This window comes from Chelmon rostratus, chromosome 4 (assembly GCF_017976325.1).
Source record: "Chelmon rostratus isolate fCheRos1 chromosome 4, fCheRos1.pri, whole genome shotgun sequence".
NCBI lineage: Eukaryota > Metazoa > Chordata > Actinopteri > Chaetodontiformes > Chaetodontidae > Chelmon > Chelmon rostratus.
The window spans coordinates 7,801,387-7,825,898 of record NC_055661.1 but is presented as its reverse complement, the minus strand read 5'-3'; the positions used below and the strand labels follow the sequence as shown (position 1 = coordinate 7,825,898).

Genomic DNA, 24,512 nt, shown 5'->3' with positions numbered 1-24,512 from the left:
ATGAATGAATTTTTATGTGCTTAAATACATTTGTGTTTTTCTGCCATATGGTACTACAACCCTGATTGTGAAAAAGTTGGGACGCTGTGTACAACATAAATAAAACAGAGTGTCATCATTTGCTAATCCTTTTTGACATATGCTCAGCTGAAACCAGTGCAAAGACAATATATTTAATGTTTTTCTTCATCAGCTTCTTTAGTTTTTGTAAATATCTGCTTTTTCTGAATTTGATGCAGCAACATGTTTCAGACAAGTTGGGACAGGAGCAACAAAACACCTGTTTGGAACATTCCATGGGTAAACAGGTTGATTGGTAACAGGTGATGTAATCATGATTGGGTATGAAAGAAACATCCTGGAAAGGCGCAGTGGTTGCTTTAGGTTACATTACACAGAATCCAAACTTTTTTGGATAAGAGGGTGTATCTATTGCAATACAAAGGACATTATACCATGCAATACCTGACTACAAAACTCTTTCTTGGTCAGTGATAGAGATTCATGTATGTGTTTAGTGTATGCATAGGTGTTCTTGCACTTCTCTTCCATACCTGTCCTAGCTCCTCATTCAGGTCTGAGGTGTTGACCTGAGCTTTCTGATCGCTCTCCTCGTGGTAAAGGTCCAAATCCCAGCCAATGAAAAAGGAGCCCAGGAACTTCTGCATCTCCACAGTAACATAGAGCGAGATGGGGATGATGAAGTTATAGAGGACCAGAAATGCCAAGAAGTCTGAGATGAACTTCAAGATCTAAAAGAAGAATGACAGTACATTTGTTAGAATGGGGCACAAGAGGAGGGCAATACATAATAAGTACAAAAGTGAGCTGTGGAACAAGATAGCAAGATAAACCAACACCAACTTAACTTCAGGCAACAAATGAAAACAGGTTGAAGTGTTGTTGGGAGCATGGTGGTGAGCGGGAGAAAGCACAGAAAGGAGGAGGGTGAAGAGTACAGAAGAGGAAAATAATGACAGTGTGTAAAGAACTAAAAATGCCTGAACTGCTGAATTTCAAGTGAACTTGTGAAATGTCAGAAAGAATTTGATGAATCAAGTAAGTGTCCATAAGAAGGCTTCATTTTAATCCTAGTTTAATTTAACCTCAGCCAGGTTTCATCTGATGTGACAAATACAGGAATGCACTTGGCGATAATGGTCAAATAATAACTGAATGCACCTTTATTCGGAGAAAAGGCAAGTCTAATGTACATTTTCTTGTCTGTACAAAATGATTTTGCACTATTGGGAAAAATTTCAGTTTCCATTCAGACTTTTTAATGCAACTGATCATTGGGAGAAATTGTGCTTAATAGACATCTAAGGCACACACAGACTGACGGTGCCTCAGTACTGATCCTTATAAATCAAAGCAGACAGGACAATTCATTCCCATTAAGGAGTTAATTACTTTATGTGACAGGAAAGGAGAGTGAGAGAGGACTCCAGACTGAGAGACATATAAGCCAAGTTTATGAAGTGTTAGACCTGGAACTGAGCTCTGACTAACTTACTTTAAGAAATGAGGAAATTAAAATAAAACAATCAGCCTATTTCTGGTGTCTAGGAGCTTAACAAAAGTAAAATATAATGTGCTTTAGTAGTTATCCTTTTTGGACTTTATACATTATACACATTATAATCTTTAGACCTTAAATTTGGAACATTTTCAGTTTGTTCAGGGACTGCTAGATTCCCTGGAGAGAGAAGATGGCAGTGATGTGGAGACATGCAGTCTCCAGGTCACACACTGTAACGGGGCCAGCAGGTTTATGAAGCACCTGTTATACTAAATCTAAAAACAAAGCTATTAATTTGTTGTAGGTATTCCTGTCTCTCTCTCCAGGGAGAAAGGAAGCCAGTGTACAACTGTGATTTTTTTCCCCCCTGTCACAATACATAGAGGGTGCTGTTCTCTCTGACTGATTAGTGTTGGCAGGTAGGCTGATAGGCTGGCAGACTGGCCCTGTGAAAGACACTTCCTCTTTTATGCCTTGTCACAAAGAGAGAGAGACTAAAAGCCCTACCAGCACCCTGCTAGGACTGTATGTATGTGTGTACATGTGGATTCAGGGTAATTTTTTTCTTAACTACCTCTCTCTATTAATCTATAACTGCAGTCAAGAAAAAATGCCCATTAATATTTGTCGAGGAGATGAAGTGAAGGGAAGTGGAATGTTGACTAAATCTTACCTCATCTTATCTCTGGGGCTGATAGCCTGCACTACTTACAAAATCAAATCACTGAGAATGGATTCTACTGACATCGAATGCAAAGCGGACTAACCGGACTGCTGTTTTTCTCTTGTTCAGTCTTTTGGTTGTAGAAGGGCTCGTCCCATTTGTCCTCAGCCTGCCAGGCATACTTCAGGATGGTGCTGAGGATGGCCTCAAACAGCAAGATGCCCAGGTAGATGATAAGGAAGGTATTCATGGACCTGACAAGCAACAGTGTTTTTAAGCTCAATGTTAAAAATACATATCTTTAAAGCCACAACATTTTGCTTACTCTGAGAACCAACAGAAAGTGCTCACTTCTCCACTGCAGAGCGTTTCTGAGACTTGCACTTATAGTTGAGGGCCATCTTGGACTCCATCCCTGTGTAAACTGCCACACCTGCAACAGCACAGTTGGTTAAGTATCACACTGGTCTTGTTGGGGATCAGAAAATTAGACTAATGATGGACTTGTGCACATGAGATTATGGAATTATCCATGTGTCCATGGCAGACCATTGGTCCTGTGAAACGGTGTTTCCCAAATAACAAATCCATATCATAATCAGTGGCCTGTCCTACCCATAATGCACTGAGCTTGGCTTGTTTGTGTCGCATCTCTATCGTGCCTCCAATACTCACTGGAGATAGATTTCAGAGGCAACCTGTTCTTGAGCAGCTACTATATTTTGTCTTCACTCTTAATTCAACTGGAGACATTGTAAAAAAGTAATTTACCACCCAACTGTATTGACTCACCAAAAATCTCTTTGGTATTTTTCAATCTGGCTCCTCGCAGCAACAGATTCTCTGGACCCAGCGGTCTGACAAATGAGCAAACAGAAACAACATGAATAAAGAGAAAGATGGATGTGGCTACAGGATTTTGTACAAACAAGGCATATAAAACCCTTAAAAATAAACTAAAACACTTAACAGTTTATGAGGCTCCTACATCTTCTGTATATAGTGTGTAATGAATATTTTTTATTTACATTTTTTCTTGATGTCTGTTTAGCTGTATCTTTAGCTTGTCTTGTACACCTTTAATTATTTAATAATTGAATTATTAGTCAAAGCCGCTGGATAAATCTGGTCCCACCTGACTATCTCCTCTCCATGCTGAGTCACCGTAATCCGACCAACAAACCTGGAAAACACCAAAGGCATTTTAGTTGAGTGGTGTGATAGAGACAGTAACAACATCCAAATGCACACAGGAAACCGGGCTACAAATGCAAGGAAGTTTTAGATGCATTTCAATATCCTGGTTACTGCAAAACCTGTGTTTATATGCAGCTGGCCATTCATTATATTTCTCTCCAATCCTTCGACTTGCTTTAAATGCATTACAGGACTGGCTCTGTAGCCTGCACAGGTTTTTCTCTGAGCTTTTTGAGAGACAGAGCACTTAGAGGATAGACTCTGGGGTGAACTGCTTTTCTTTAACTGTGAGACTGCGTCTAAATGTTAACAAAAAAATGCAACTGTTCAGCGGAGCAAAGTGACATATTGGGAATAGAGTTGCAAAGACTTGGTAAATTTCTGGAGCATTTCTGGAGAGTTTCCAGAAATTTTCCAATGGAATTTCAGCTTTGGGATTTTGTGAATTTTACAAAAAAATTGCACAATTTCAATATAAAAAATCCTACCCTTAAACAGTGAACTTATTTGGGTGAAACTACACATAAAAAGCAATACAAGGTCTGATGGCATGTTTTTGTTAAAAAATATGTGCATTTAATGGATTTGTAACCATGCACTGCATTCAGCAGTACCCTCTTCCATCATGTGTACAGATAATTTTTCAGCCTCTCATCAAATAGGAATTCAGTAAAATTTTCCCATTAGTTTACTTGCTAGGTTGCAAACTTGCCACAGGGTACTTCTCACATTGCATGTATTGTATTTGACAAATAAAAGTAAAAGTTCTATACAATGTTAAATGAGTCAGTTCATATGATTTAAGTTAGAGCTCAAATGTTGATTGTTTTATTTCCATTAGAAGTGCTTACAATTATGTCTGATTATGATCTGGTTTGTTTCTATCTGCATATGACATTGTTAACATAGCCTGAGCAAATAACAAATTTTACAACCCCAATTAAGACCTATCAATTTCAGTTTCAGTTAGACTTTCGATTCAAATGTTCCTATTAATTTACAGCTGCTCCAACCAGGATTCTGACAGAGATGAGGAAGATATGGCAGGCGAGAAGAGCGAGAGGAAGGTTGGGCATCAGCAGCGTGTAGAGCCAAAATATTTTTACGTCTAACCCCTGAACAAGGGTTTATTTTGACCAAACCAGAGTTGGTGATTGTTGGAACACTGGAAAGACAAATGAAGATGGTTTGTATGAGTTTTATTTTGTTTTTTGTCAAGTCTGAATGAAGGGTGTTTACCAACGAGTTAACAAGGAAAAATTAAGATTATCTTATTTCGGTAAAAGAGACAAACTTGAATACAGAAGGTGTGCACTTGTATTTTTCTATTTAATAAGGAAAGAGTTGGACAAATATTTCCTTTCTTGACATTTTGTGAGTTTATTTTGTCTCGCCACTCACATACATCTCCCAGCTAAACCTGCAGCAGGGAGGCCTGAGTTCTACTATAGGACTATTGCCCTTGACGATGGTCTGGAACTAGCTGGTTAGCAAGCTAACTTCGGCAGATATGTCTGCAACACAGCAAACAGACATCGTTGACATGGACTTCTTCACATTAGGTTGGTAATGTTCATTTCTCATAGTCATCAGTTAATGTTTTGAATGTTTAATCCTAAAAATCATGGCCGTATCTAACACATTGTACCATTAAGTGCATTTAAAGGCAGGGAGTGCTAAGAGAAAGAAAGCAACCCGGAGAGATGGGGGAAGGGAGAAAACTGCCACCGAAACAAACTGCCTGATCTAAAAATACACTGATCGATCCTGAAGTGGCCAGCTGAGACAGACGAGAGAAACAGCAGTCGTTGAAGAGGTGATGAAGCCATCTCTCCCCACCACCTATTTAAAAACAAATCTCTGGCAGGGCCATTCTACCATGTATTTATCATAGTGGTTTTTTAAGTGATTTCTGGAGACATCAAGGGGTTCTTAGGGGATTCCAGGAAATGTAATGAGTCAAATGAATTATCTGCACAATTCTTGCAATATTAGTTAAAAAATTACAAATAAAAAGTTAAAATAAATATAATAAGCACATAAACTCTCCTGTATGAGGATGTCAATTTCTAATGTTCTAATATGTGTTTAGCTGGGAGAATACTTCGTTTATTGCATGTGACTGCACACTGGACATTTGGTGGTCTGACCCTGAAGGGGTGTGTTTTCACACAGGTGCAAATTACCTGTACAGGTCAGCTTCTGGTTGTTGACACTCCACCACAGCCTGCAGAGCCTCCAGTTGGGACACTGATTGACATACTGCTGTCTCTGCCACAGAGTAGTGAGTCTACAAACATACATTACACACACAACACACAATACAGTGAAATGCCACTAAACGGGAAGCATAGTTTAAAATTGGACGAAGACACTTCAGTTTATAAGGGAGAAGTTTTCATACAAAAGTGCAAACTCATGAACAAACAGACACTAGTGGACGAAACACTGCATCTGTATCAAGAGATACATAATACAGATGCCACTAATCCATCATGCTCCATCAAGACATTATCAGCAGCCTTGACTTGGTGACATTACCTTTACTACTATCAAGGAAAACATCCATGAATGAATCTTAGTGTTGACTCATTTGGGACCACTGTCAGCTTTCTAACCTTCTGAGCTTCCTTTACACCAAGCATACTGTATTCTGATCCACAGCTGAGCTTTTTTCCCCCCAAACTTGCCATATATATTTGGTCAAATGAACCTGATCCACTAATACTGCAGCTATAATATTTTAGCAGGCTCCTAAAGGTGAAAACAGAGGGATGATAAAGGTGTACTACTGGTGCTGGACTTCTAGTATCACAGTAACAACACAGTACATCAAAAACAGCTGCTGCAGACACCAAACTATGAAGAGATCAAAAGGTGCAAAACTTTAACCAACACATTTCTGGGCTAACACTAAAAACCCATCACACTGTGTAAATAAACTTTAGCAGAGGCAGCAGCAAGTCCTTAGAGAGACAATTAAACAACATAGCCTCTGGCCAACCAGAGGAGAGGAGAGGAGAAAACTTTCTAAATACAAAATTGAAAGTTGTAAAACATAATGATATCCAAGACCTTTCCTAAAAACATGTATACATCTGGCAGACACGCAAGCTGGTATTAGTCATGACAGATGGCCAGAGGTCTGCTAACCAAACCCTATTTCTTCATCAATTAAAAACAAATTTCCAATATATGGATATCCATTAAAAAGCTTTTACGTGAGTCTCAATGACTCTTTCAGCAAGATGCCACTATCCATGGTGAACCCATTCATAAAACTCAGTGCCTCAGAGAACAGCTACACAATGTCAAGGTACTCTGTGGAGTTTTTAATCACCAGTAGCGCTGTGGAGTTATGTTTTTATGAGTGGGTCCCTGTGTTGCACATGAGGATGCATGGCTGGTTTCACACTACTCCAGTGATCAACAGTTGGTGTCAGTAACCACAGAAATGCGGCAATGCAACAACAAAGTAAACATGAACTTATTTAAGTAAAGGGATTTGAAATATCAAAATAATCTGTTTTGTAAATGTGTTTTTCGTTTTGCAGGGATCTTGTTTACTCAATCAAATTGATCTTTGCATTGCTACTGGTTAACGGTGGTCTGTTTGTTAAAAGTTTTCCCACCATAAACTCAGACACACCACAGATATTCTCACACATTCTCCCAAAGGCAACACACTCACACACGGACCTTAAGGTTGGTCTCTCCATCGAGGCTGGCTGTGGTGATGTGACAGGTGCCATCTGGACGATCTGACGAGAGCAACACCAGGTCAACAGGGAACGTCTCATCTTTAGCCACACGAACAATGTCCCCCACCTGGATGGACAGGAAGACACACACACACACACACACACACACACACACACACACACACACAAGATTAAAACTGTTCAAGCTGTATACCAACATTTTGTTCTGAATTGTTTTTAATAGCCCCTTTGTGCCTTTGTATTACAGTCCAACTGAAATCACATTTAGTCACCCCTTTTTGTAGTCAAGAATAATGTTTTTTATGTGTTATTTTTTAAATGAATTGTTAATAGTTTTTACCAGTGGTCGACAGGTATGGGTTTTCCAATATTTAGAGCAGGGTTTAAAGCCGCTGCTTGATACAGAATGTTTGCATCTGATAAAATACCAATACCAAAAAATAATAATACCAAAGGACACACAATTGTTAAACTTGCCTGAACATTTATTTAACACTAATGTTATTGTCTGATGCCACTAAATCCTGCACTGTCCTTTAAGTAGACCTACGCTCTCCCTCTCTCTGTAGCGCACTTATTTTAATAAAAAAATGTACAGACTGAATAAATGTCCACAGGTAATCAAAAAAACTAAACTTAATCAGCAGTCAACAGCATCTGCTTTCTGAGAGAGAATGAAAATTTGTTAACTTACTAAAAAATAAATAAGCAATGTTAGTACTCACAGTAGAATTCAGTAGCATCACTTTGTTTTGCTCCAAATGAACATTTAATTAATAGCAATGCATTATTTCCTTGAACACAAAAAATATAAAGAAAGAAAAAGTTCATCGTCTCTGATGTGTCTGCAGACATTGTTTGTTCAAATGACCTCGTGACCATAGGCATCAGCTGATGCTGATCATCTCAAAATACCAGATATCTGTCCGATTAATTGACAGACTGATTAATCACTGGTTATAATCACTAGTTTTTACTTTTCTATAGCAATAAAAAAGGTCTTTGGGCAGATACAGTATCAGAAATGGCTTTTTGTCTAAGTTGACTGGAGGGGCGTGTTGGTGTCTGTCTTTGATTGACAGCAGCTATTTATTTAACTGTAGACCGGCGTCAGCAGTGCACTTTTACCAGATGATTAGATAAGAAGGAGACTTTAGCAGGAGGTATGATGTGGGTCATTGTTCTGAGTTGTTCTTGTGTTGTGCAGCAGGCAGCTGTATGGCTCAGTGTGACCGTCTGCTCTGCCTGAGACAGAATGCTGACATTACTGCTTTATGCAAGTTTTGACTGACAATACTGAAATAAGGTCTCCATCTACATACATCTATGTATGCTGTAGCAGACAGAAAAAGAGCTATCTAATTTCAGTTGGACTTTAAATAAAATGTTTCACTCCTGTTGACAGCAGGTCTCCTGGCTGTTACTGGGCAAACAATACCAAGTCTGCTTCCTTTAGTGTTTGACTAAAGGGCACATATCATTAGGTAGCTTTGTGCTGGCTCCAGACACAATAGTTAGAGTGTCTCTGACCTCAGAGGGTTTGTGTGAACTACCATGTTCTGAGTTACAGGCATATCCAGACAGCAAAGCCACGTCATCAGTGACAGGAGAGGTAACAGCAACACATGTCCATACTAATGGTTAGGCTGTAAATATGCAGTCCAATAATACAAACAATATTCACAGAACACACCCAATCTTATTTGTGTCAAACACTATGAATGGCCCAGTTTATTGCAGTCCTAACATGTGGAACAGTTCTCTTTTCATTGACATTATCTTATCTTTCTACACCCTGACTGGCTCTAAAGAAACACCACTAGCTCCAGGAACAGCCAAGCTTAAATTAGTTATGACCGCTGGCTATGAGCTATTATAAGCTATTTTAAGACACTTTTATGTATATGTTTTTCCCAACAAACACAATAATTTGCCTTTGTAAAAGGAATGTCCTGTTCTTAGAAAGTAAAACTTTAAAACTGGGATATAAAGTCCCTTTGGCTCTTTCCATCTTACCCTGATGTTCTTGGATCTTGTCTGGACCAGACTTCCACTGCGAACCACAAACACTGGAGCCCCATTCACCTCGTTGTCCGCTTTGTGTCTCAGCCAATCCTCGTAGCCCTATGACAAATTTCAATCAGTAACCAATCACATGCAGCGAATGACCTTTGCCAGCTTCACAGTGTAATATACCATGAATGACCAACAGTGGAGATGTGATACTGGCATGACTGATTGAGCAACTGAAGTGAAGTTATTCCAAACACACCATTTTATATTAGTGCAGAGTTTACTACTGCTTAGAGGATAAAGCATCATATCTTGAACACTGTGATTGATAAAATTTACAGAATTAAATATGATTTCTTAATTTGAATTCAACTGAACAATGCACTAAGCTGAAACCATCACAAGTCGTTGACTACAATTAATCTAACGTAATAATACATGTATGCTAGTTGCCCATTTTCAGCTCCAGGAAAGAGGAAGCTATCATGCGTTGTGTTCTCACCTGTTTTATGGCAGTTACTGTGATCACAAAGAAGAGAGGCAGACCGCTGGTAACTGGGGAAGTTGGGGTGTCTATCATCAACTGGAAAGACAAATACAAAGGCGGGGTTGGAGAGATTTCAACAAACTGGAAGTGCAGCAGAAAAAAATGACACCAGAGACTCAGTAAGGGTGAGTGGGCCCCATTAGAGAGAGAACAAGCAAACCAGAAATACGACGGAGAGGAGCAGTGGCTGAGGTGTCAAACAGGAAACTCTAACAGCTTCCCTCAAAGTAAACGTGTCCGTTCAGAATTACACATAGAAAAAGGAAACTAAAAGCTTCAAAAGCAACATATACTGCAGCAGGTTGTTCATAAGTTTCACACTGAGGGGTAAAGCCAAGATATTATTCTTTGCAAATGTTAAGTGCTAACTTACTTTTGATTCATTTATTCATATCCAAACATATTTTCAATGATTATTTCTTTATTTGATTTGATATTTTCATTTTTGGATATGACAAAAGGTCCCCGGCTGGATTTAACCCGGGGATGTTGTGGTTATACGTTCTCAGCCACCTGGATGCCCTGGTTTATCTAAAACAACTTTACAGACAAGCTTCTAATAGTTTAGAGAAAAACAGAACATAGTAGCACAGTCATTGTCCTCTTAGTGTCATCCTGTCACTTCCTGGATTACATTGTAACATGTTGCCAATGCAAATACATAGTTTTGTTACTACAGACAAGTCAAAGCCTGTCTCCTAAAGGATAACTACATCCTCAAACAATGCTAGAAGCCACCTTCCAGCATATTCAAACAAATGCATTGGAGAAGGCGTGGTGTCGTGGCTTAGGCTGTCATGTTTTCAACAGTCACAGTTTGAGAGGAACAACATAACTGAACTTCAAATCCAAGCAGATGCGCATAAGCTAATTTTGAGCAGAAAAATCAGTCATATATTCATTATGTGCTTTATTGGAAGAATCACTGAATGAATCATATGGCAATAATCTATGTGGTGTCCAGTGCAAAAAACAGTTCTTCTTTAAAAGTGATGCTCTGCATAAATAAATGGAAACTACTACATTTCAACTCTGCTTACATTTGTTACATATAGTATATGTGTGTGTCTGTGTGTGTGAAGGCCACCTGTCCAGCATGCTCCAATGTGAAGAGGTTATGCAAACTAATTCACCCTTCCAGTTTCCCTCACTCAGACAGAGAGAGAGAGTCTGTGCCCATCTCTGCCGCCAGCGACACCATAAAGCGCAAAATCCCACCACAGCTTCCGGGCGGCTTTATAACTGCCTGACAACCACAACAGATACACTGCTCTCAGACGTCACTGTCCCACATCATCTACTCACTGTGCGCGCGCATCTCAGTGTGTGTGTGTGGTTGCAGTGTTGCAGTTGTATTTTTTTTTTTTTTTTAGGTTGGGTCTACCAAAATTGATTTTTTTACTGTCCTTTTTTTCCTGCATCAGGACATCAGGATGCTGTAAAGCTAGAGTCCAGATGCAAATGTGAAAAAAGAAGACAATTTACTCACATCACTGATACACACAATGACTTTAGGAGAGTGAACGTAATCTGGACATTTCTCTAGCATAAGAATTCACATAAACTACAATGACACCAAGGCTTTCTTGAGCTGATGTGAAAAGGAAATAACACGTATCTAGGAATGCAAATAAAACCTTGACCTTAAAAGTGGTCAAACTGGCCATCTGAGAAAATGTCATGTTCATAATGTCAAGATGAAAAGAGGCCCCCCTTTCAGTCGTTTGAGACTAAACTGACTTCAGCTTCTCTGACAAGTTGAGTGGGTGAAAAGAGAGACTTTCCAGACAGAGTCAAGTCGATTGCTTTGGCTTCACTACACAGGCCAAAATAAATCAGGAGAAGTCTGAAAATTCGAAAGCCAAATCCTACTTCAGCAGGGGCTGACGGGTGCATAGTGGAGGCTTAACACCTAGCTGGCAGTAAAGACACAGATATCACTTAATGTGTGGGTGTAATGTTTTAATACACAGGCAGACCTGTCTCTCTAGAAGGCGATGACTCACTCACTCACAGTCAGAAACACATGCACACACATTTGTATTTAGGGCGGGAAAACTGAGGTCACATTAGACTCGTCACCATCTGACCAAGTAGAACAAGCACCTGCAAACACGACTTTGTGTGTGTGTGTGTGTGTGTGTGTGTGTGTGTGTGTGTGTGTGTGTGTGTGTGTGTGTGCATTTGTGAGTTTTCTTACCTGTACAAGGAAGATAATGAGAAAATAGAAGTTGGCTATCCTTCTGAACTGCTCAAATAGATTCTTAGGAACAAAATTCCAAATTGTGTACTGAAAAAGAAAGGAAAAGCAACTTTCAGGACAAATACAAAGGAAATCTTACAAGCAGGTATAACCAGCCTGTTTCTGACAGGCAGTATTCAAGCTGTAAACAGGCACATTAAGAAAACAAATACCATGATCTAGTCATTAAAGGATACCCTGAGTACAACGTTCTGCAGACGGCTGCTGTTTAAGAGGCTGTTCTTGTTTCATGTTTCAGCTCATTACTTCCTGTGCAGCATAGTCTGGAAAGAATAGCTGATGGAGGAAAAAGGTGCAGCTACTCTTTTTCTTTCCTTTTGCACTGAGCTTTAACCAGCTTTTACCTTACTGAGGTTACCTTACTCATCACATTAGCACACAGTTTCACCAAGAAAAAGCCTGTTTTTTTTTCAGCTGTTTCTGACTCTTAAAAAGCATGACTTAACCTTATTGTCAATCATTTAATCAACTGTCTAATCAATGACAGCCATCACTGCTGGTGCCAGGCAGTAGCCTCTTTGGATTATTACCCTTTTGTCCAGTCAATCTTCCAACTGATCTATGAATCCTCTCGCCGGCACAAAGGGCTTTTGTTTTGGTTTTTGTCCGAGTTGATCCTGTTATCCACAAATCATGCTTCAGCCCTTATCTCTCTCCCACCACACCAGAGCTCCAGATTAAGCTTTTTGACACTGGTTCTGCCCAGGCTCATGCAAAACATCACGGTTCATAGCTTTCAAAGAAGGGCCTAAAACCACTTCAGCCATAAATAAATAAACAAATAAATAGCTCTTCCATCACACGTCTGTTTCACAGGTTTTAAGAACATGATTGTGGCAGTTACGTGAAAAAATAAACCAAAGATCTGAAGATTCATAATATTAGTTGAAACATTTTTCCAGACCACAACTTTTATCTCTTCTTATTATGCCAACTATAAACCAAAAAAAAAATTATCTAGTTAAAAAAAGAAAGAAAGAAAAGACAGACTGCCTCATGCTGACTGACTAACATGACCCTGTCATGATCACACGATAGAGCACATTTGGTACCTTGGAGGAGATGATTCTGTTGTCAGCAAAGCGTTGTGGTACGTAGTGGCCATGCTGAGGGAAACGGTTTGCCACATAAACCGTCCTGGTCTCACTCTGATGTGGGGGGTCAAAACCCTGAGGGAAGGGAGGAAATATAAGAGGAGATGTAGAGGGACGGGACAGAAAAAAGGGGCAAATGGAAAATGTGGAAAAGGAGGAGAATAAAAGGAAACAGGTTACTTCCATAACAACTTTCAGTACATCCCTTAAACTGCAGTAGTCATGTCACGTATGTTCTTTTTGCACAACTGATATGAGGACATTAGGACAGTGCTGCTGCACTTTAGTGTTGTTGACCTCTCATGTGTAGAATGTAGTGTACAACTGAATCTGATTGATTAGTTGATCGACAGAAATGGCTAAAACTATTTATTATTTTGATAATCAATACATCGTCTGAATCACTTTTCAAATAAAAATGCCAAAGACTTACTGGTACCAGCTTCTTAAATTTGTGCTTTTTTTTGTTTTCTACAATAATAAACTGAATTATTTTGTGGTTCTGATCTGTTGGTTCGACAAAACAGCAGTTTGGTATATTTTACCTTGAGTTCTGGGAAACTGATTGGTTTTCTTTTCACAGTTTTTGAAGATTTTTAAGCAATTAACTAATTAACTGAAAATTTAGCATATATTAATCAATAATTAAAATATTGTTTGTTGGTTCTACAAGTTCTACACTACCATTGTACACAAGACCATGTGTTTTAAACAACTTCTCAATATAACTTTTATTTTTGTTGAGTAATAGTAAAATAGGACAAATATTCATATTGCAACAGCAACATTTTATGAATTCGCAGAAAATCAGACACTTGGTCACTGCAATTACAGAGGGAAATAAAGTTAATCAAATAAATTATCAGTCAATCAATTAATCAATCAATCATATCAATTTTCTAATTTTGTCAAAAAACATGTAAATCACAAAGAACAGTCAGGCAAATACAATTCCCTTTTTGCTGGTAGATCAGAATTACAGGCAATTAACTGTAATTAAGAACTGGATGGTGATACAGAGAGAAAGTAACAGAACAATGGTATTTTACACCAAGTCCTGTTATATTGTTGGAATTAAGCATGACTATACCCTGAAAGTCTACACCACACTAAAATCCACCTGAGGCAACATTTCTTGCTTCTATTCAATGTCGTCTCAGTTACTGTGTAGTTGAGCTTGTAAAGCCATATCTCTATGGGCCATTATTTTGTCCAGTGCAGCAGAGGTTAGGATCCTGTAGTGAGAAACATACACAATACCAGACACTACACTAGTGTGTTACATCATGCAAGTACAGATGAAGGTACACACCTATAGTGTAAGAGTAAGAACATGGATAACATCTCTTTCTCTACTACTGTCACTGTATGCTTTCATTCCATTCAAATGCACATTTCTGAGTTGCCAGACAGATGAGATATGAATCTGGATAAAACCAGTTTGATGAGTGAGACACATTTTTCTGGTCAACTAATTTGTAGACAACGTTTAAACGTGTGTTTATGAAAGCAAGACAACTTACATAAGAAACAGTTGTTGTACCAAGCACTAAATTCAAACCACAACAAAATAGAAGCCCTATGCCAAAACATGTACCTGTAATACATGCACAGCAAAAAAAGAGTTCAGATATGCCACACGGCCTAAAGTGTAGATGGCAACATCTGGCACAGACCAACGCCTCCTTCAACGCAGTTTAGTCACCAGCCTTTCCACACGCTCTCACCTCTAACCACAGAAATGAAAACAGCTGGCTAGCTGTAGTCAGCTGCAGTTGTTTATCTAGCAGGTGGCATTATGAGGAACAATAATGACTGATTTTTATGCAAACACTCAGCGTGTATTTTAAATTGACATGGAAATCAGGTGTGGTAATATCAGTTTAGTTAAGCCACATTTCTGACTGTCAAAAATACAATAAAATGCACTGTCTTACGCAGTGCTTTATATTAGAGAGGTTAATGATGGTCATGTTGCATCCATTCATCTGGAGACCAAAGCAGTGACATGCACTTTTCACTATTAAACTCAGAATGTCTTGCTTAGTTGCAGCATCATTTTCTGGTGCTGTCCTGTGTGTCACACACTATTTGACTGCTACACTAAAAATGTTATACAAATGCCTACGATCATTTGCAAATGTTACATGACGTAGGTCCAGCACACACACCCATACTCATACACAGAGAAATGTATCCGGGCCACGTCACTCACTCCCACACAGATTCACCTCTGTTCAGGGACACGTGTAAACTATTACTGCCTTTCTGTTCTGTTTCACTCTCTCAAGCCCTCCATCTGCTGTTGCTTTCTTATTGTTTACTAAATAAATGCAGCACACCTAACACGAGGCTTGAAGGACGGACGACGGCATGCCTGCCTATTGCAGTATTTACAGATTGATATTACGTTCTCAAAATATTTGCTTTTTTTCACAAGGGTCAAGAAAGTCTTTATGAAAGTAGCTAAAAAGTCTCCTATTTTGCCTTTTACTGATATTGTATTTCTAATTACAAAACTAACATTCATATTTTCAAGGTTCTGTAAGCACTCTACATCAAATTTTGCACAAACAGTGTCCTTTCTGTCATCACCTGGCATACAGGAATGAAAACAATATGTTCAGGATTTTCCATTACAGCTGATCTATGCTTTTCCATTTGGCTCACAGCTGTCAAAAGATGGCCCATGTGAGATTTCTTTACCCTCAGTGCTTTCTTACTCCAGATTTAATCTTGTACCCCAACCGATGCCACCTCAGGTGAAATCACTTGAGGCAATTTATTAGATTTAGTTTTGGTGCCACAAAAGTGTTTATGCAACTATTTTTTATTTAAATATGCAATAGTACTCACCAAGACCAGTAAACAAACTTTGATGTGTAAAATCATTGGAGTTCTCTGTTAACACGCAGCAAGACTCAGTAGGATTGTTGGATTTAAAAGCTCAATTTAACTAAACCTGAACCACACCAGTCTAACCAGTGTTTAACGACCAGGTTAGTCATGGCAAACAGCCGCATTTCTCAACTCACTGTAATTACCTGACCTGGGAAACGCAGCCAGCGAAAGGAAATTCTCACAAAATTAGAGTAACTGAATAAGCCCTGGTTCAGTGAGTGTCTTGTGGTGTTAAAATTTGTTATAAAGGAGCATCAAAATCCCTGAATATTTAATCTGAAGTTACGCTAGGTCACATGTATTTACATGTGAAAAGGACTATTGCCGGTTTACTTTTCTTTTCATTAGTCTTTGAAGACAACTCTCATGATCTATTTGTTAAAGGGAAGGTCACCTGATCATGCAAGCCATGAAAAACCTTTTAAAGCAACATCCTACAGTGTACATACAGTACTACATTCATAGTTTAGAGTTGCCGTCTGCAACTAGAGTTTACTGCTGCAGGACACAGGAACCCGCCCAACACTACCACTGCTTATTTACACTGGCTGCTGAGCAGCTCCCATGAGGCAGTTACATTGAGACAGACTTTAAGTAATACAGGATTTTAAATCAACCTGTATGAACCGGCAATTGCAGACACCAGGAAGTGAGTTTTGTAAGATAGATACCAATAGCTAGTTAGGTAACAAAGTCACTGTTGAGTCACTGTCATTGATCAATGAGCTATTACATCCCTGCAGATACATTATGGTAAATTTGTACCCAAGGACGGTAAAAATCTTACTTCATATACCTTTGCATAATTACTGTATGGAAACTTGATGGTGGTTTTTGAAGAAACTTTCTTCTCTTTATCCACCTGGTTTTCAGACAGTCTGAGGAGATTGTAGCTCACCACCACATCAATCAGCCATCAGTTAAGTTGCTTAATCATTAATGTGGTTGCACACAGTAGTTTAAGTTAGCCTTCATTTTTTGGCTGAGTACAACCCTGATTCCAAAAACACTGCGACGCTGTGTACAACATGAAAAAAAAAAAAAACAGAATGAGATTTGTTAATCCTTTTGGACATATTCTCAATTGAAAACAGTACATAAACAAAAAATGTAATGCTCTACCTCATCAACTTCACTGGTTCTTGTAAATGTCTGCTTATTCTGAATTTGATGCCAGCAACATGTTTCAAAAGAGGAGCAACAAAAGACTGGGAAAGTTGTGGAACGCTCCAAGAACACCTGTTTGGACATTCCACAGGTAAACAGGTTGATTGGTAACAGGTGATAGTATCATGATTGGGTATGAAAGGAGCATCCTGGAAAGGCTCAGTTGCTCACAAGCAAGTATGGAGTGAGGATCACCACTTTGTGAACACATGAGTCCACTACATGGACTCAGGAACACTTTGTAAAATTGCTGTCAGTAAACACAGTTAGTTACCAAATGATTGCATTCTGTTTTTATCTATGTTTTACAGAGCATCCCAAAGATTTTTTGGAATCAGGGTTGTAGATACAAAACTGCCCAGTCTGTAACAACAATGTGGCCTCGTGAAATTGAGAAGAAATGGTCACAAATGGTTGTGAAACTACCACTAAAGGATGAGAATAGTACAGATTGCGTACATCTAGGGTCATTTTAAGTGCATACAGCTTCAGCACAAGACCAGCATTAGCTGGTATGTCAAAAAATTCCTATTGGCCAATGTCTGAGCTAAAATGTTTTTCAAAAGCATGCTGAAAGATCTACACAAAGTCACATTATTCTTCGCGAATGTCAGTGCTGCACAACTGCTAGAGATCTGCAATGGGTTTGTCAACTGACATCAATCTGTCTGTCACATCAACAATAACAATTGATTCTACCCCAAACAATAAATAGACACAATAGACACTTTCATTAGAACATCCAAAAGCAGCACAAAAGTCTTTTTTTTTCTACTACTTAAACATGTCAGAACCTGCTGCAATATGGTGGCAGCAGAGACACACGTCACAAGCCGGATGCTTTATCTACAGTTTATATCTATGAGTGTGTTGAGCGAGATGACATGAGGAAATCAAACTGTATTTCAAATTATCTACCAAATCCCCAAACAAGCCCACACAGAAGAAACAAAGAACTCAACTTAATGACCTGAATCTTCGGATTCTAGTTTTCAATTGTACATCAATGCCCATGTTTGTGTGTGCAAATCACTGATAACAGAATAAAGACACTTTACAGATTTATACTGTATGATAAGTATGAATTCAATATAGATGATATAAATTAACTGAGATTTGTGCTGCTCATTTGAAGCATAACATATGGACGTTTTGTAAAGTAAGAGGCGTTATGTCCCTACAATTGACCATTATTGCCAAATGAAGAAAATGTTTACAAGAAAATGTTTCTTGTTAAAGGTGTGGATAGTGCCCTGTATGCCACATACAAGAAGATGAACTGCACTACTTGTAGTGCTACAATTTTGTGGCCTGTACTACAAAAGCTAACACCTCTATAAAACCAGTGCTATGTGCAAAAAAAACCTTGGTTGGTTATGACTGTTTTGTTTGTTTGTTTGTTTAATTTTTACACTTTAAACATTCAGATGTTCTTTTACAGTCTGAGGAACAGCAATGATGAGCCAGAGACCTAACCTGATAATATTCAGTTCTTTGGGACTGCCTCTAGTGGGAAATAACAGACTGAGTGGAAATGTCTGAACGCTGCATTGGGCTGATGTCATACTTGGCTGACGGATAGGTATAACTGGCACATATTATGGACACTGAGCTGTTTCATTAAGTACATCAATGAGGTGAATGCTTGGGAAAACATTTTACAGTTTTTAGTTCCCCCATTAAACTGTAACCAATCACAAAAGAGAAGATGGATAAAGAAAGTAGCTGGTGAGTTGAAGAGGGATTTCAAAGATTTCAGACCAATGACACTGTGCAAAGATGCTGATATTGAGTATCAGGAAGTTGGGAAGGCTGGGGTATCCAGATCAGACATAACCTAAAAGAAAAATAACAGGCCTCATTCTTATTTTAGAATAAAGACAGTACTGACACGATTGCAACTATTTCAATGTGGCTTTCTTGAAAACACTCTTTTATCCCCCGACTCTCGTGCCCCCATCAATTTGTAGACCGACAGGTAATTACTCCCTGCATAAGGCCTACAAGTCCCAAAGTGCCTTGGGGGAATCATTGCCCTGAACAATGGCTGGGCTACAGACTAATGCATCACAACCAAGGCAATACATGGAGTCACATCATAGTCTGCAAGACATTTAATCAAATGGGATGAGCTAATCAGAGATGGAAAGAGGGAGAGAGGGAGTTGAATAAAGAGCAAGTGGTTAAGACAGACAGACTGCAACACAGAGAGAGAGCAAGAGACTGTAGTCAGATGTGAAAGGTGCTGCTGCTGCTCTTGACGGTATCGCTGATGACAACAGCAATACTAACATTACTTGAGGCATGCCAGTCAAATATCTAACAACATTTGGTATAAAGTGAATATCCAGAAGCAGAGCTACAGATGATAAAGAAGCAGTTTTATCAAGGGTGGCATGAGAAAGTTAATTAATAGATTAGATAGATTAATTAATTTTCTGATTTATTATAGCAGATTAATATTGTTGCTGCAGCAATGACAGAGAGTGATCCTGAATGAGACAGTAAAAGTGTGTGCTAGCTGTGCAGGCTAAGAAGTAGAGTACATATAATGCTACAAATACCAATTAACATTTATCCACACATAATTATCTAGATTTCCCACTTCTTACATCACACAGCTATAGGCTCCTTGCCACTTTACTCTGGCATAAAAATCAGCTTGCAGAGACTCAAACCTGATTGAGATGCAGATAGGTACAGTCTTTGGGAAATGAGACTAAAAGACACTTGCAATTGCAATATATCACCTAAGTTATGAAAAGAATAATGTGAATTTGGTAGTTTCTTAGATTAAAACGTCAGATGTTCTCAACATGTGGGCATGGACGGGGTATCTGACGGGGTAGGAAATTAATGTAAAAACTTGATATGCTTTGGAAAATGCCCACTAATAACATACACATTTCAAATTGTGATGTCCTGAGGAATCACTGGATGCCCAAACAGTTACAATGTCATTCTTGTACAATGAGAAGTCTAAGGGTTTTCCCAGGTGCAACCGCTGCTTGTACTGTAATCTTGGTAGGTCTTTTAAATATTCAGCATACTGCTGATGGAAGAAGGCCGACATTAAAGACCTGCCACACTTTCAGTCCAGCCTCTCCCACAATCTCCTTCTCCTTTCTCCTTCTTAAAATGGATCAGAGTCACCAGAAAGACACTGATAAGCAGCATGTGAAGAACAACATCACTGCATTACGTTTCAGCTGATATCAGGGTCAGACAAATGCCACCAATAAACTTTTAGAGTCGGCCAGTTGTGTTCGGATGCATTTTAATTACACCTTTAATTAACTAGGCAGGTCAGATATATGGGATGGGTCAAATTAACTGCTATGGAAAATTAGGAGGAGGCTACCATTTTTATGGAACTCTCTGTGGTGCTCTTAAAAAAAGACCAAAGTTGACCTCTGAAAGCAGAAAGAAAACTTTTTGTTACAGAGTGAAAAACGCAGCTGAGCAAAGGGCCCTCTAACCCAACCCAAAGTATTACATGAAGTACTGAGCGACTTGGGCATGGGAGCTCAGAAACACCTCAACACTGATTAAACTCACTGGCTGTGTGGTGACGGCTTCACCCACGCATGGCTTATCTCATAATATGCACTCATTCATTCATTACCATGCATGCGTACCCCTCCACCAGTCATCCTCCTCTCATTTATATTGGAAGTTGATGGAGGTTTGTCTTAAAACTTTGAATTCTACTTTGACAGAAATTGCCGCAAAAACCTAGCATACAACCATTGTGTCATTGCAGCAGGATTGAAACATCAATAATTCATCTCTCCAGTATAATTTAAAATTCAGTTTGTCCTTAAAATCAGAATCAGGCAGGACTCGTTTGCTTAACATTGGCATTCGTCAACAGTCGTTAAAGTGCTCCAGCTATACGTATGCCTCTGCATGTCAATGCGCCAACACACAGTCATGTTTGTAGGCAAACAACAGGTGATTACAGCAAATACAAGATGCTCTCCAAGCATATGTAATCATTCAAGGACCCTTAACGTTAAACTTTAGCCAGTGCATACAGATTTAAACCAGGAAATGAATTACAACACCGAGCCGATCCAAAGGTATCGTTAAAGCTATGGTAGGAGATGCTACTCTACGTTGTTATGTTCGTGAGTTGAGACTAACATCTAAAAAGTTAGTTTCTTGGCTCTCTTGTCACAAATAAACATGTCAGTGTGGGGGGATAAAAACAACTCCGCCTGAGAGTGCTGTAAGGTAGCTAACTAACGTTAGCAAACGTTTAGAATTAACGCTAAGTGTTAGAGGAAGAGAGTTAGCAACATTGTTGAACTTTGGCAAGTTTTCCATTGAAAGCCAGCTAGCTAGCGTTAAGTTGGTTACCACACGGTTTAAATTTAATAAGACGATTCAGAGAACTTCAAATAAACTCTCAACGCCAAGTTAAACTCAGTCCCGGTTTGTTTGTTGCTTAGGTCTCAAGTAGCCTCGTCAGACCTTTGTCAGCTAATTACCGGTGGCTAACTGGGAAGGAAGCTAACATAACCTACACCTGACTGTCATCACCTCAACACAGTCAACAATGTTTTGGACACATCGGCAACAGCTAGTTGGGTTAGCGTGCTAAATGTTACACAAATAAAGTTCATACAGCTTCCCGTGTGCTAAGCGTTGTATTGTCAGATAATGAGGGCTAGCGTCATGAGAAAGGTAGGAGAGCAGTTTTACCAGCTGCTGTCGTATCCACCGTAGCATCCTTGCAAAAATACGTTCGAAGTAGCCAGCACAGTCGCTAGCCCAGCGCTAGCAACTAGCTACTCCAACAAAACCGTCCCGAACCATAAATATTTCCCCCCAAAGACAGTTCTTCTCAGTCGCATTACGCGACACATTCATGCAATGCGACTGTGCAAAATAATAAATCCGGTCTTTCCCATTCCGTGCTAATGTCAGACAAATGATCCCCGGTAAAAGTGACAGACGGCTGGCCACGGTGTCCCAACGAGCTACACTACATCTCTGCTCTGCCACGATCCGCTTCCCCCTGCCAGCACACAGCTCTCTGCAGACAGTGGCTGCTCTCTAGCGGCCTATCAACGCCCCCTGTCTGCACTCACACGTAGATAGATAGATAGATAGATAGATAGATAGATAGATAGATAGATAGATAGATAGATAGATAGATAGATAGATAGATAGATAGATAGATAGATAGATAGATAGATATGCTAAAGATTTTGAATTGAACTGAACTTACAAATGCTATCATTAATGTTATTACTAGCACCTGTGTTTTTCCTGCTATGACAAGTACAGCTGTCTGTGGTGAAAAAGGCGCATCCTGAGGGCCTGTTTTAAAGAGGGGCCCTATGTCAAAATCTAGTTTTAGGAGCCTGACTTTTTCAGCTGATACAGATACTATTTCTAATAATATTATTGTTTTTATTATATATATATATATATATATATATATAGTAGTATTATTATTGGAAATCATTTTTACTCTGGGTCTTTCAGCAACTCAATCTGGCCAAGGCTACAATAAGAAGGTCAGACTTTTAATGATACATGAGTAATTGCATGTTGTTGCTGCACTTTTTCTGCTTAAGCTTGTCTTATACATATTGTGCTGAATGGCCCTCAAAATACAGCATATATAGATGTACTGTATTTATTGCAGTGGTGCTATTAAATTGCAGAGTGTTCACTGCATTGCCAGTTGCTAATACTGTATACAGCGAATAGTGGTAATGCAGGGCTCTGAGTCATATCTAGATTGCTTACTCGGCACTTTTTAAACCAGTGAATGCTCTGTGCCAGACTTAAAGTGGATTTGCTTACCCCAAGTCTGTTTTGAATATCCTAAGCCAGACAGAATTTGTTTCTCATCTCCTGGAGTAAGTCCTAACTGAACATGAGCTGAAAAACTAGTCCCTTTCGCATTAATTTATGGTCCCCTTTATCCCTTTCTTCTAAATCTCACTGCGATGCTATCCAGTCTCAGAATGTTGTTCCAGAATGTCTCTTGTAAGGCATCTCACATAAAGTGAGGTCATCCAAGTATTAGTGGCTCTCTCCCAGTGATGAATCCTTTCCTGTTCCCTCCCTCCTCTGAGACTTGGCTGCAGTACATCCTAATCAGTCGCTAATGTAATAGACGATAAATGATAGCAAAAGGCGAGGATGAGAAATATAAAATCAAAGTATAAGGACGGTTTGTCTTCACTGTTGATTCAATATGCTACATATACCATATGATTGAAAACAATGAAGTGATGTTCCCTTCAGTGGCAGGAGATGGAAATGATAATGATCCTGTGTAATCAATGTGTCCCAGCAGCCATATTTGAAGCAGAATAGCTGCAGCTGCCCAGCAGTAAAGTGTTTTTTCTCTCTTTTTCTGTCTTCCTGAATGAAAAAGTGAAACATACTGTATTTGCATGTTTTTGCATCATTCTCAAGACCCCCGCGGTTGTTCCTTAAGGTGCTTGTGTGACTCACCACCACACAAGACCAAGCCTTCTTTAAAAACCAGAAAAAAAAAAACAGTGAATCTAAGATAAACGCCACCAACACGCATTTATCTACAGGATTAAGACAGCTTAAGGCCACTCTGTGAGTCAGCAGAGTAAGGCACTGAGTGTGCCACAGTGTTTGCAACATCTCGGGTTCAAGTCTCACTCATCTATGACATACAATAAACCAGGGCCACATGCCTTTTTGTGTTTTTTCGACTGTGTATCAAGCCAAAGCAGAAATGTCACAAAGTGGTTTTAAAAAGACAGCATTACGTTGCAAATCCTGTGGGTAATCCGCTATCTGTCTGTATTTGTATGTGAGTCCTGAGCCCAGCGGTCCAACCCATGTGACGGCCGGGGTAATCTCTAGGTTGCACTGATTTACATAACGCCACTGCAGCAGCAGCATCTGGGAGCTCCCACCTCACAGCTGGGTTGGATGCATTATGTTAGTCTTGTGAGAATGAGAGAGGCTGGCAGGGACGTGCATGTTGTTGGTGTTAAGATGAAAACCTCGCGTTTCTAAATGTCATCGTTTTCAGGGACTGAGAAAATCCTTCTCAGATGACGCTGCAAACTCAGAAGTAATCTCCAAGAATTTCAAGCTAAAAATAGTGATGTTTCGTTTGAACCAGACCAAGCTTCTCCTATACACTACATGTTGCGCTGTCAGAAAAAACAAACAAACATCAATTTAATCCCTCTCTTTGGAGTTTAATGTTTAATACTCAGATTCCATGTTGCTTCAGCCATACTTTTGTTTGCACTCTCCAGAACCTCCCTCTACTGTTAATGTCTGAGGTCATTTCATATACTTTAGGCTTCATGAAGCAGAAGTCACATCATGTACTGTGGTCGCACACAGTTGCTGCCTGTTGAAATTCTGTATGCTTAAAGCACGTCTTCATTCCTCAGACAGGAGACT

The 24,512-nt window shown here is 39.3% G+C and overlaps 1 protein-coding gene across 1 annotated transcript in view; it reads right to left on the bottom strand.

Moving 5' to 3' along the window:
- Window positions 1-22,094, bottom strand: part of atp11b (ATPase phospholipid transporting 11B (putative)) — a 56,081-nt gene extending 33,987 nt beyond the window's left edge. The window contains exons 1-12 of the mRNA XM_041934899.1: window positions 21,798-22,094; window positions 12,981-13,097; window positions 11,866-11,955; window positions 9,621-9,701; window positions 9,122-9,229; window positions 7,083-7,211; window positions 5,570-5,673; window positions 3,322-3,369; window positions 2,979-3,043; window positions 2,538-2,619; window positions 2,290-2,440; window positions 555-752 (exon numbers count right to left, since the gene is read on the bottom strand). Of these exons, the coding sequence (XP_041790833.1) occupies window positions 555-752; window positions 2,290-2,440; window positions 2,538-2,619; window positions 2,979-3,043; window positions 3,322-3,369; window positions 5,570-5,673; window positions 7,083-7,211; window positions 9,122-9,229; window positions 9,621-9,701; window positions 11,866-11,955; window positions 12,981-13,097; window positions 21,798-21,824 (1,200 nt within the window). The 5' untranslated portion in view covers window positions 21,825-22,094. The remainder of the gene's footprint in view (window positions 1-554; window positions 753-2,289; window positions 2,441-2,537; window positions 2,620-2,978; window positions 3,044-3,321; window positions 3,370-5,569; window positions 5,674-7,082; window positions 7,212-9,121; window positions 9,230-9,620; window positions 9,702-11,865; window positions 11,956-12,980; window positions 13,098-21,797) is intronic.
- Window positions 22,095-24,512: the final 2,418 nt, after the last annotated feature.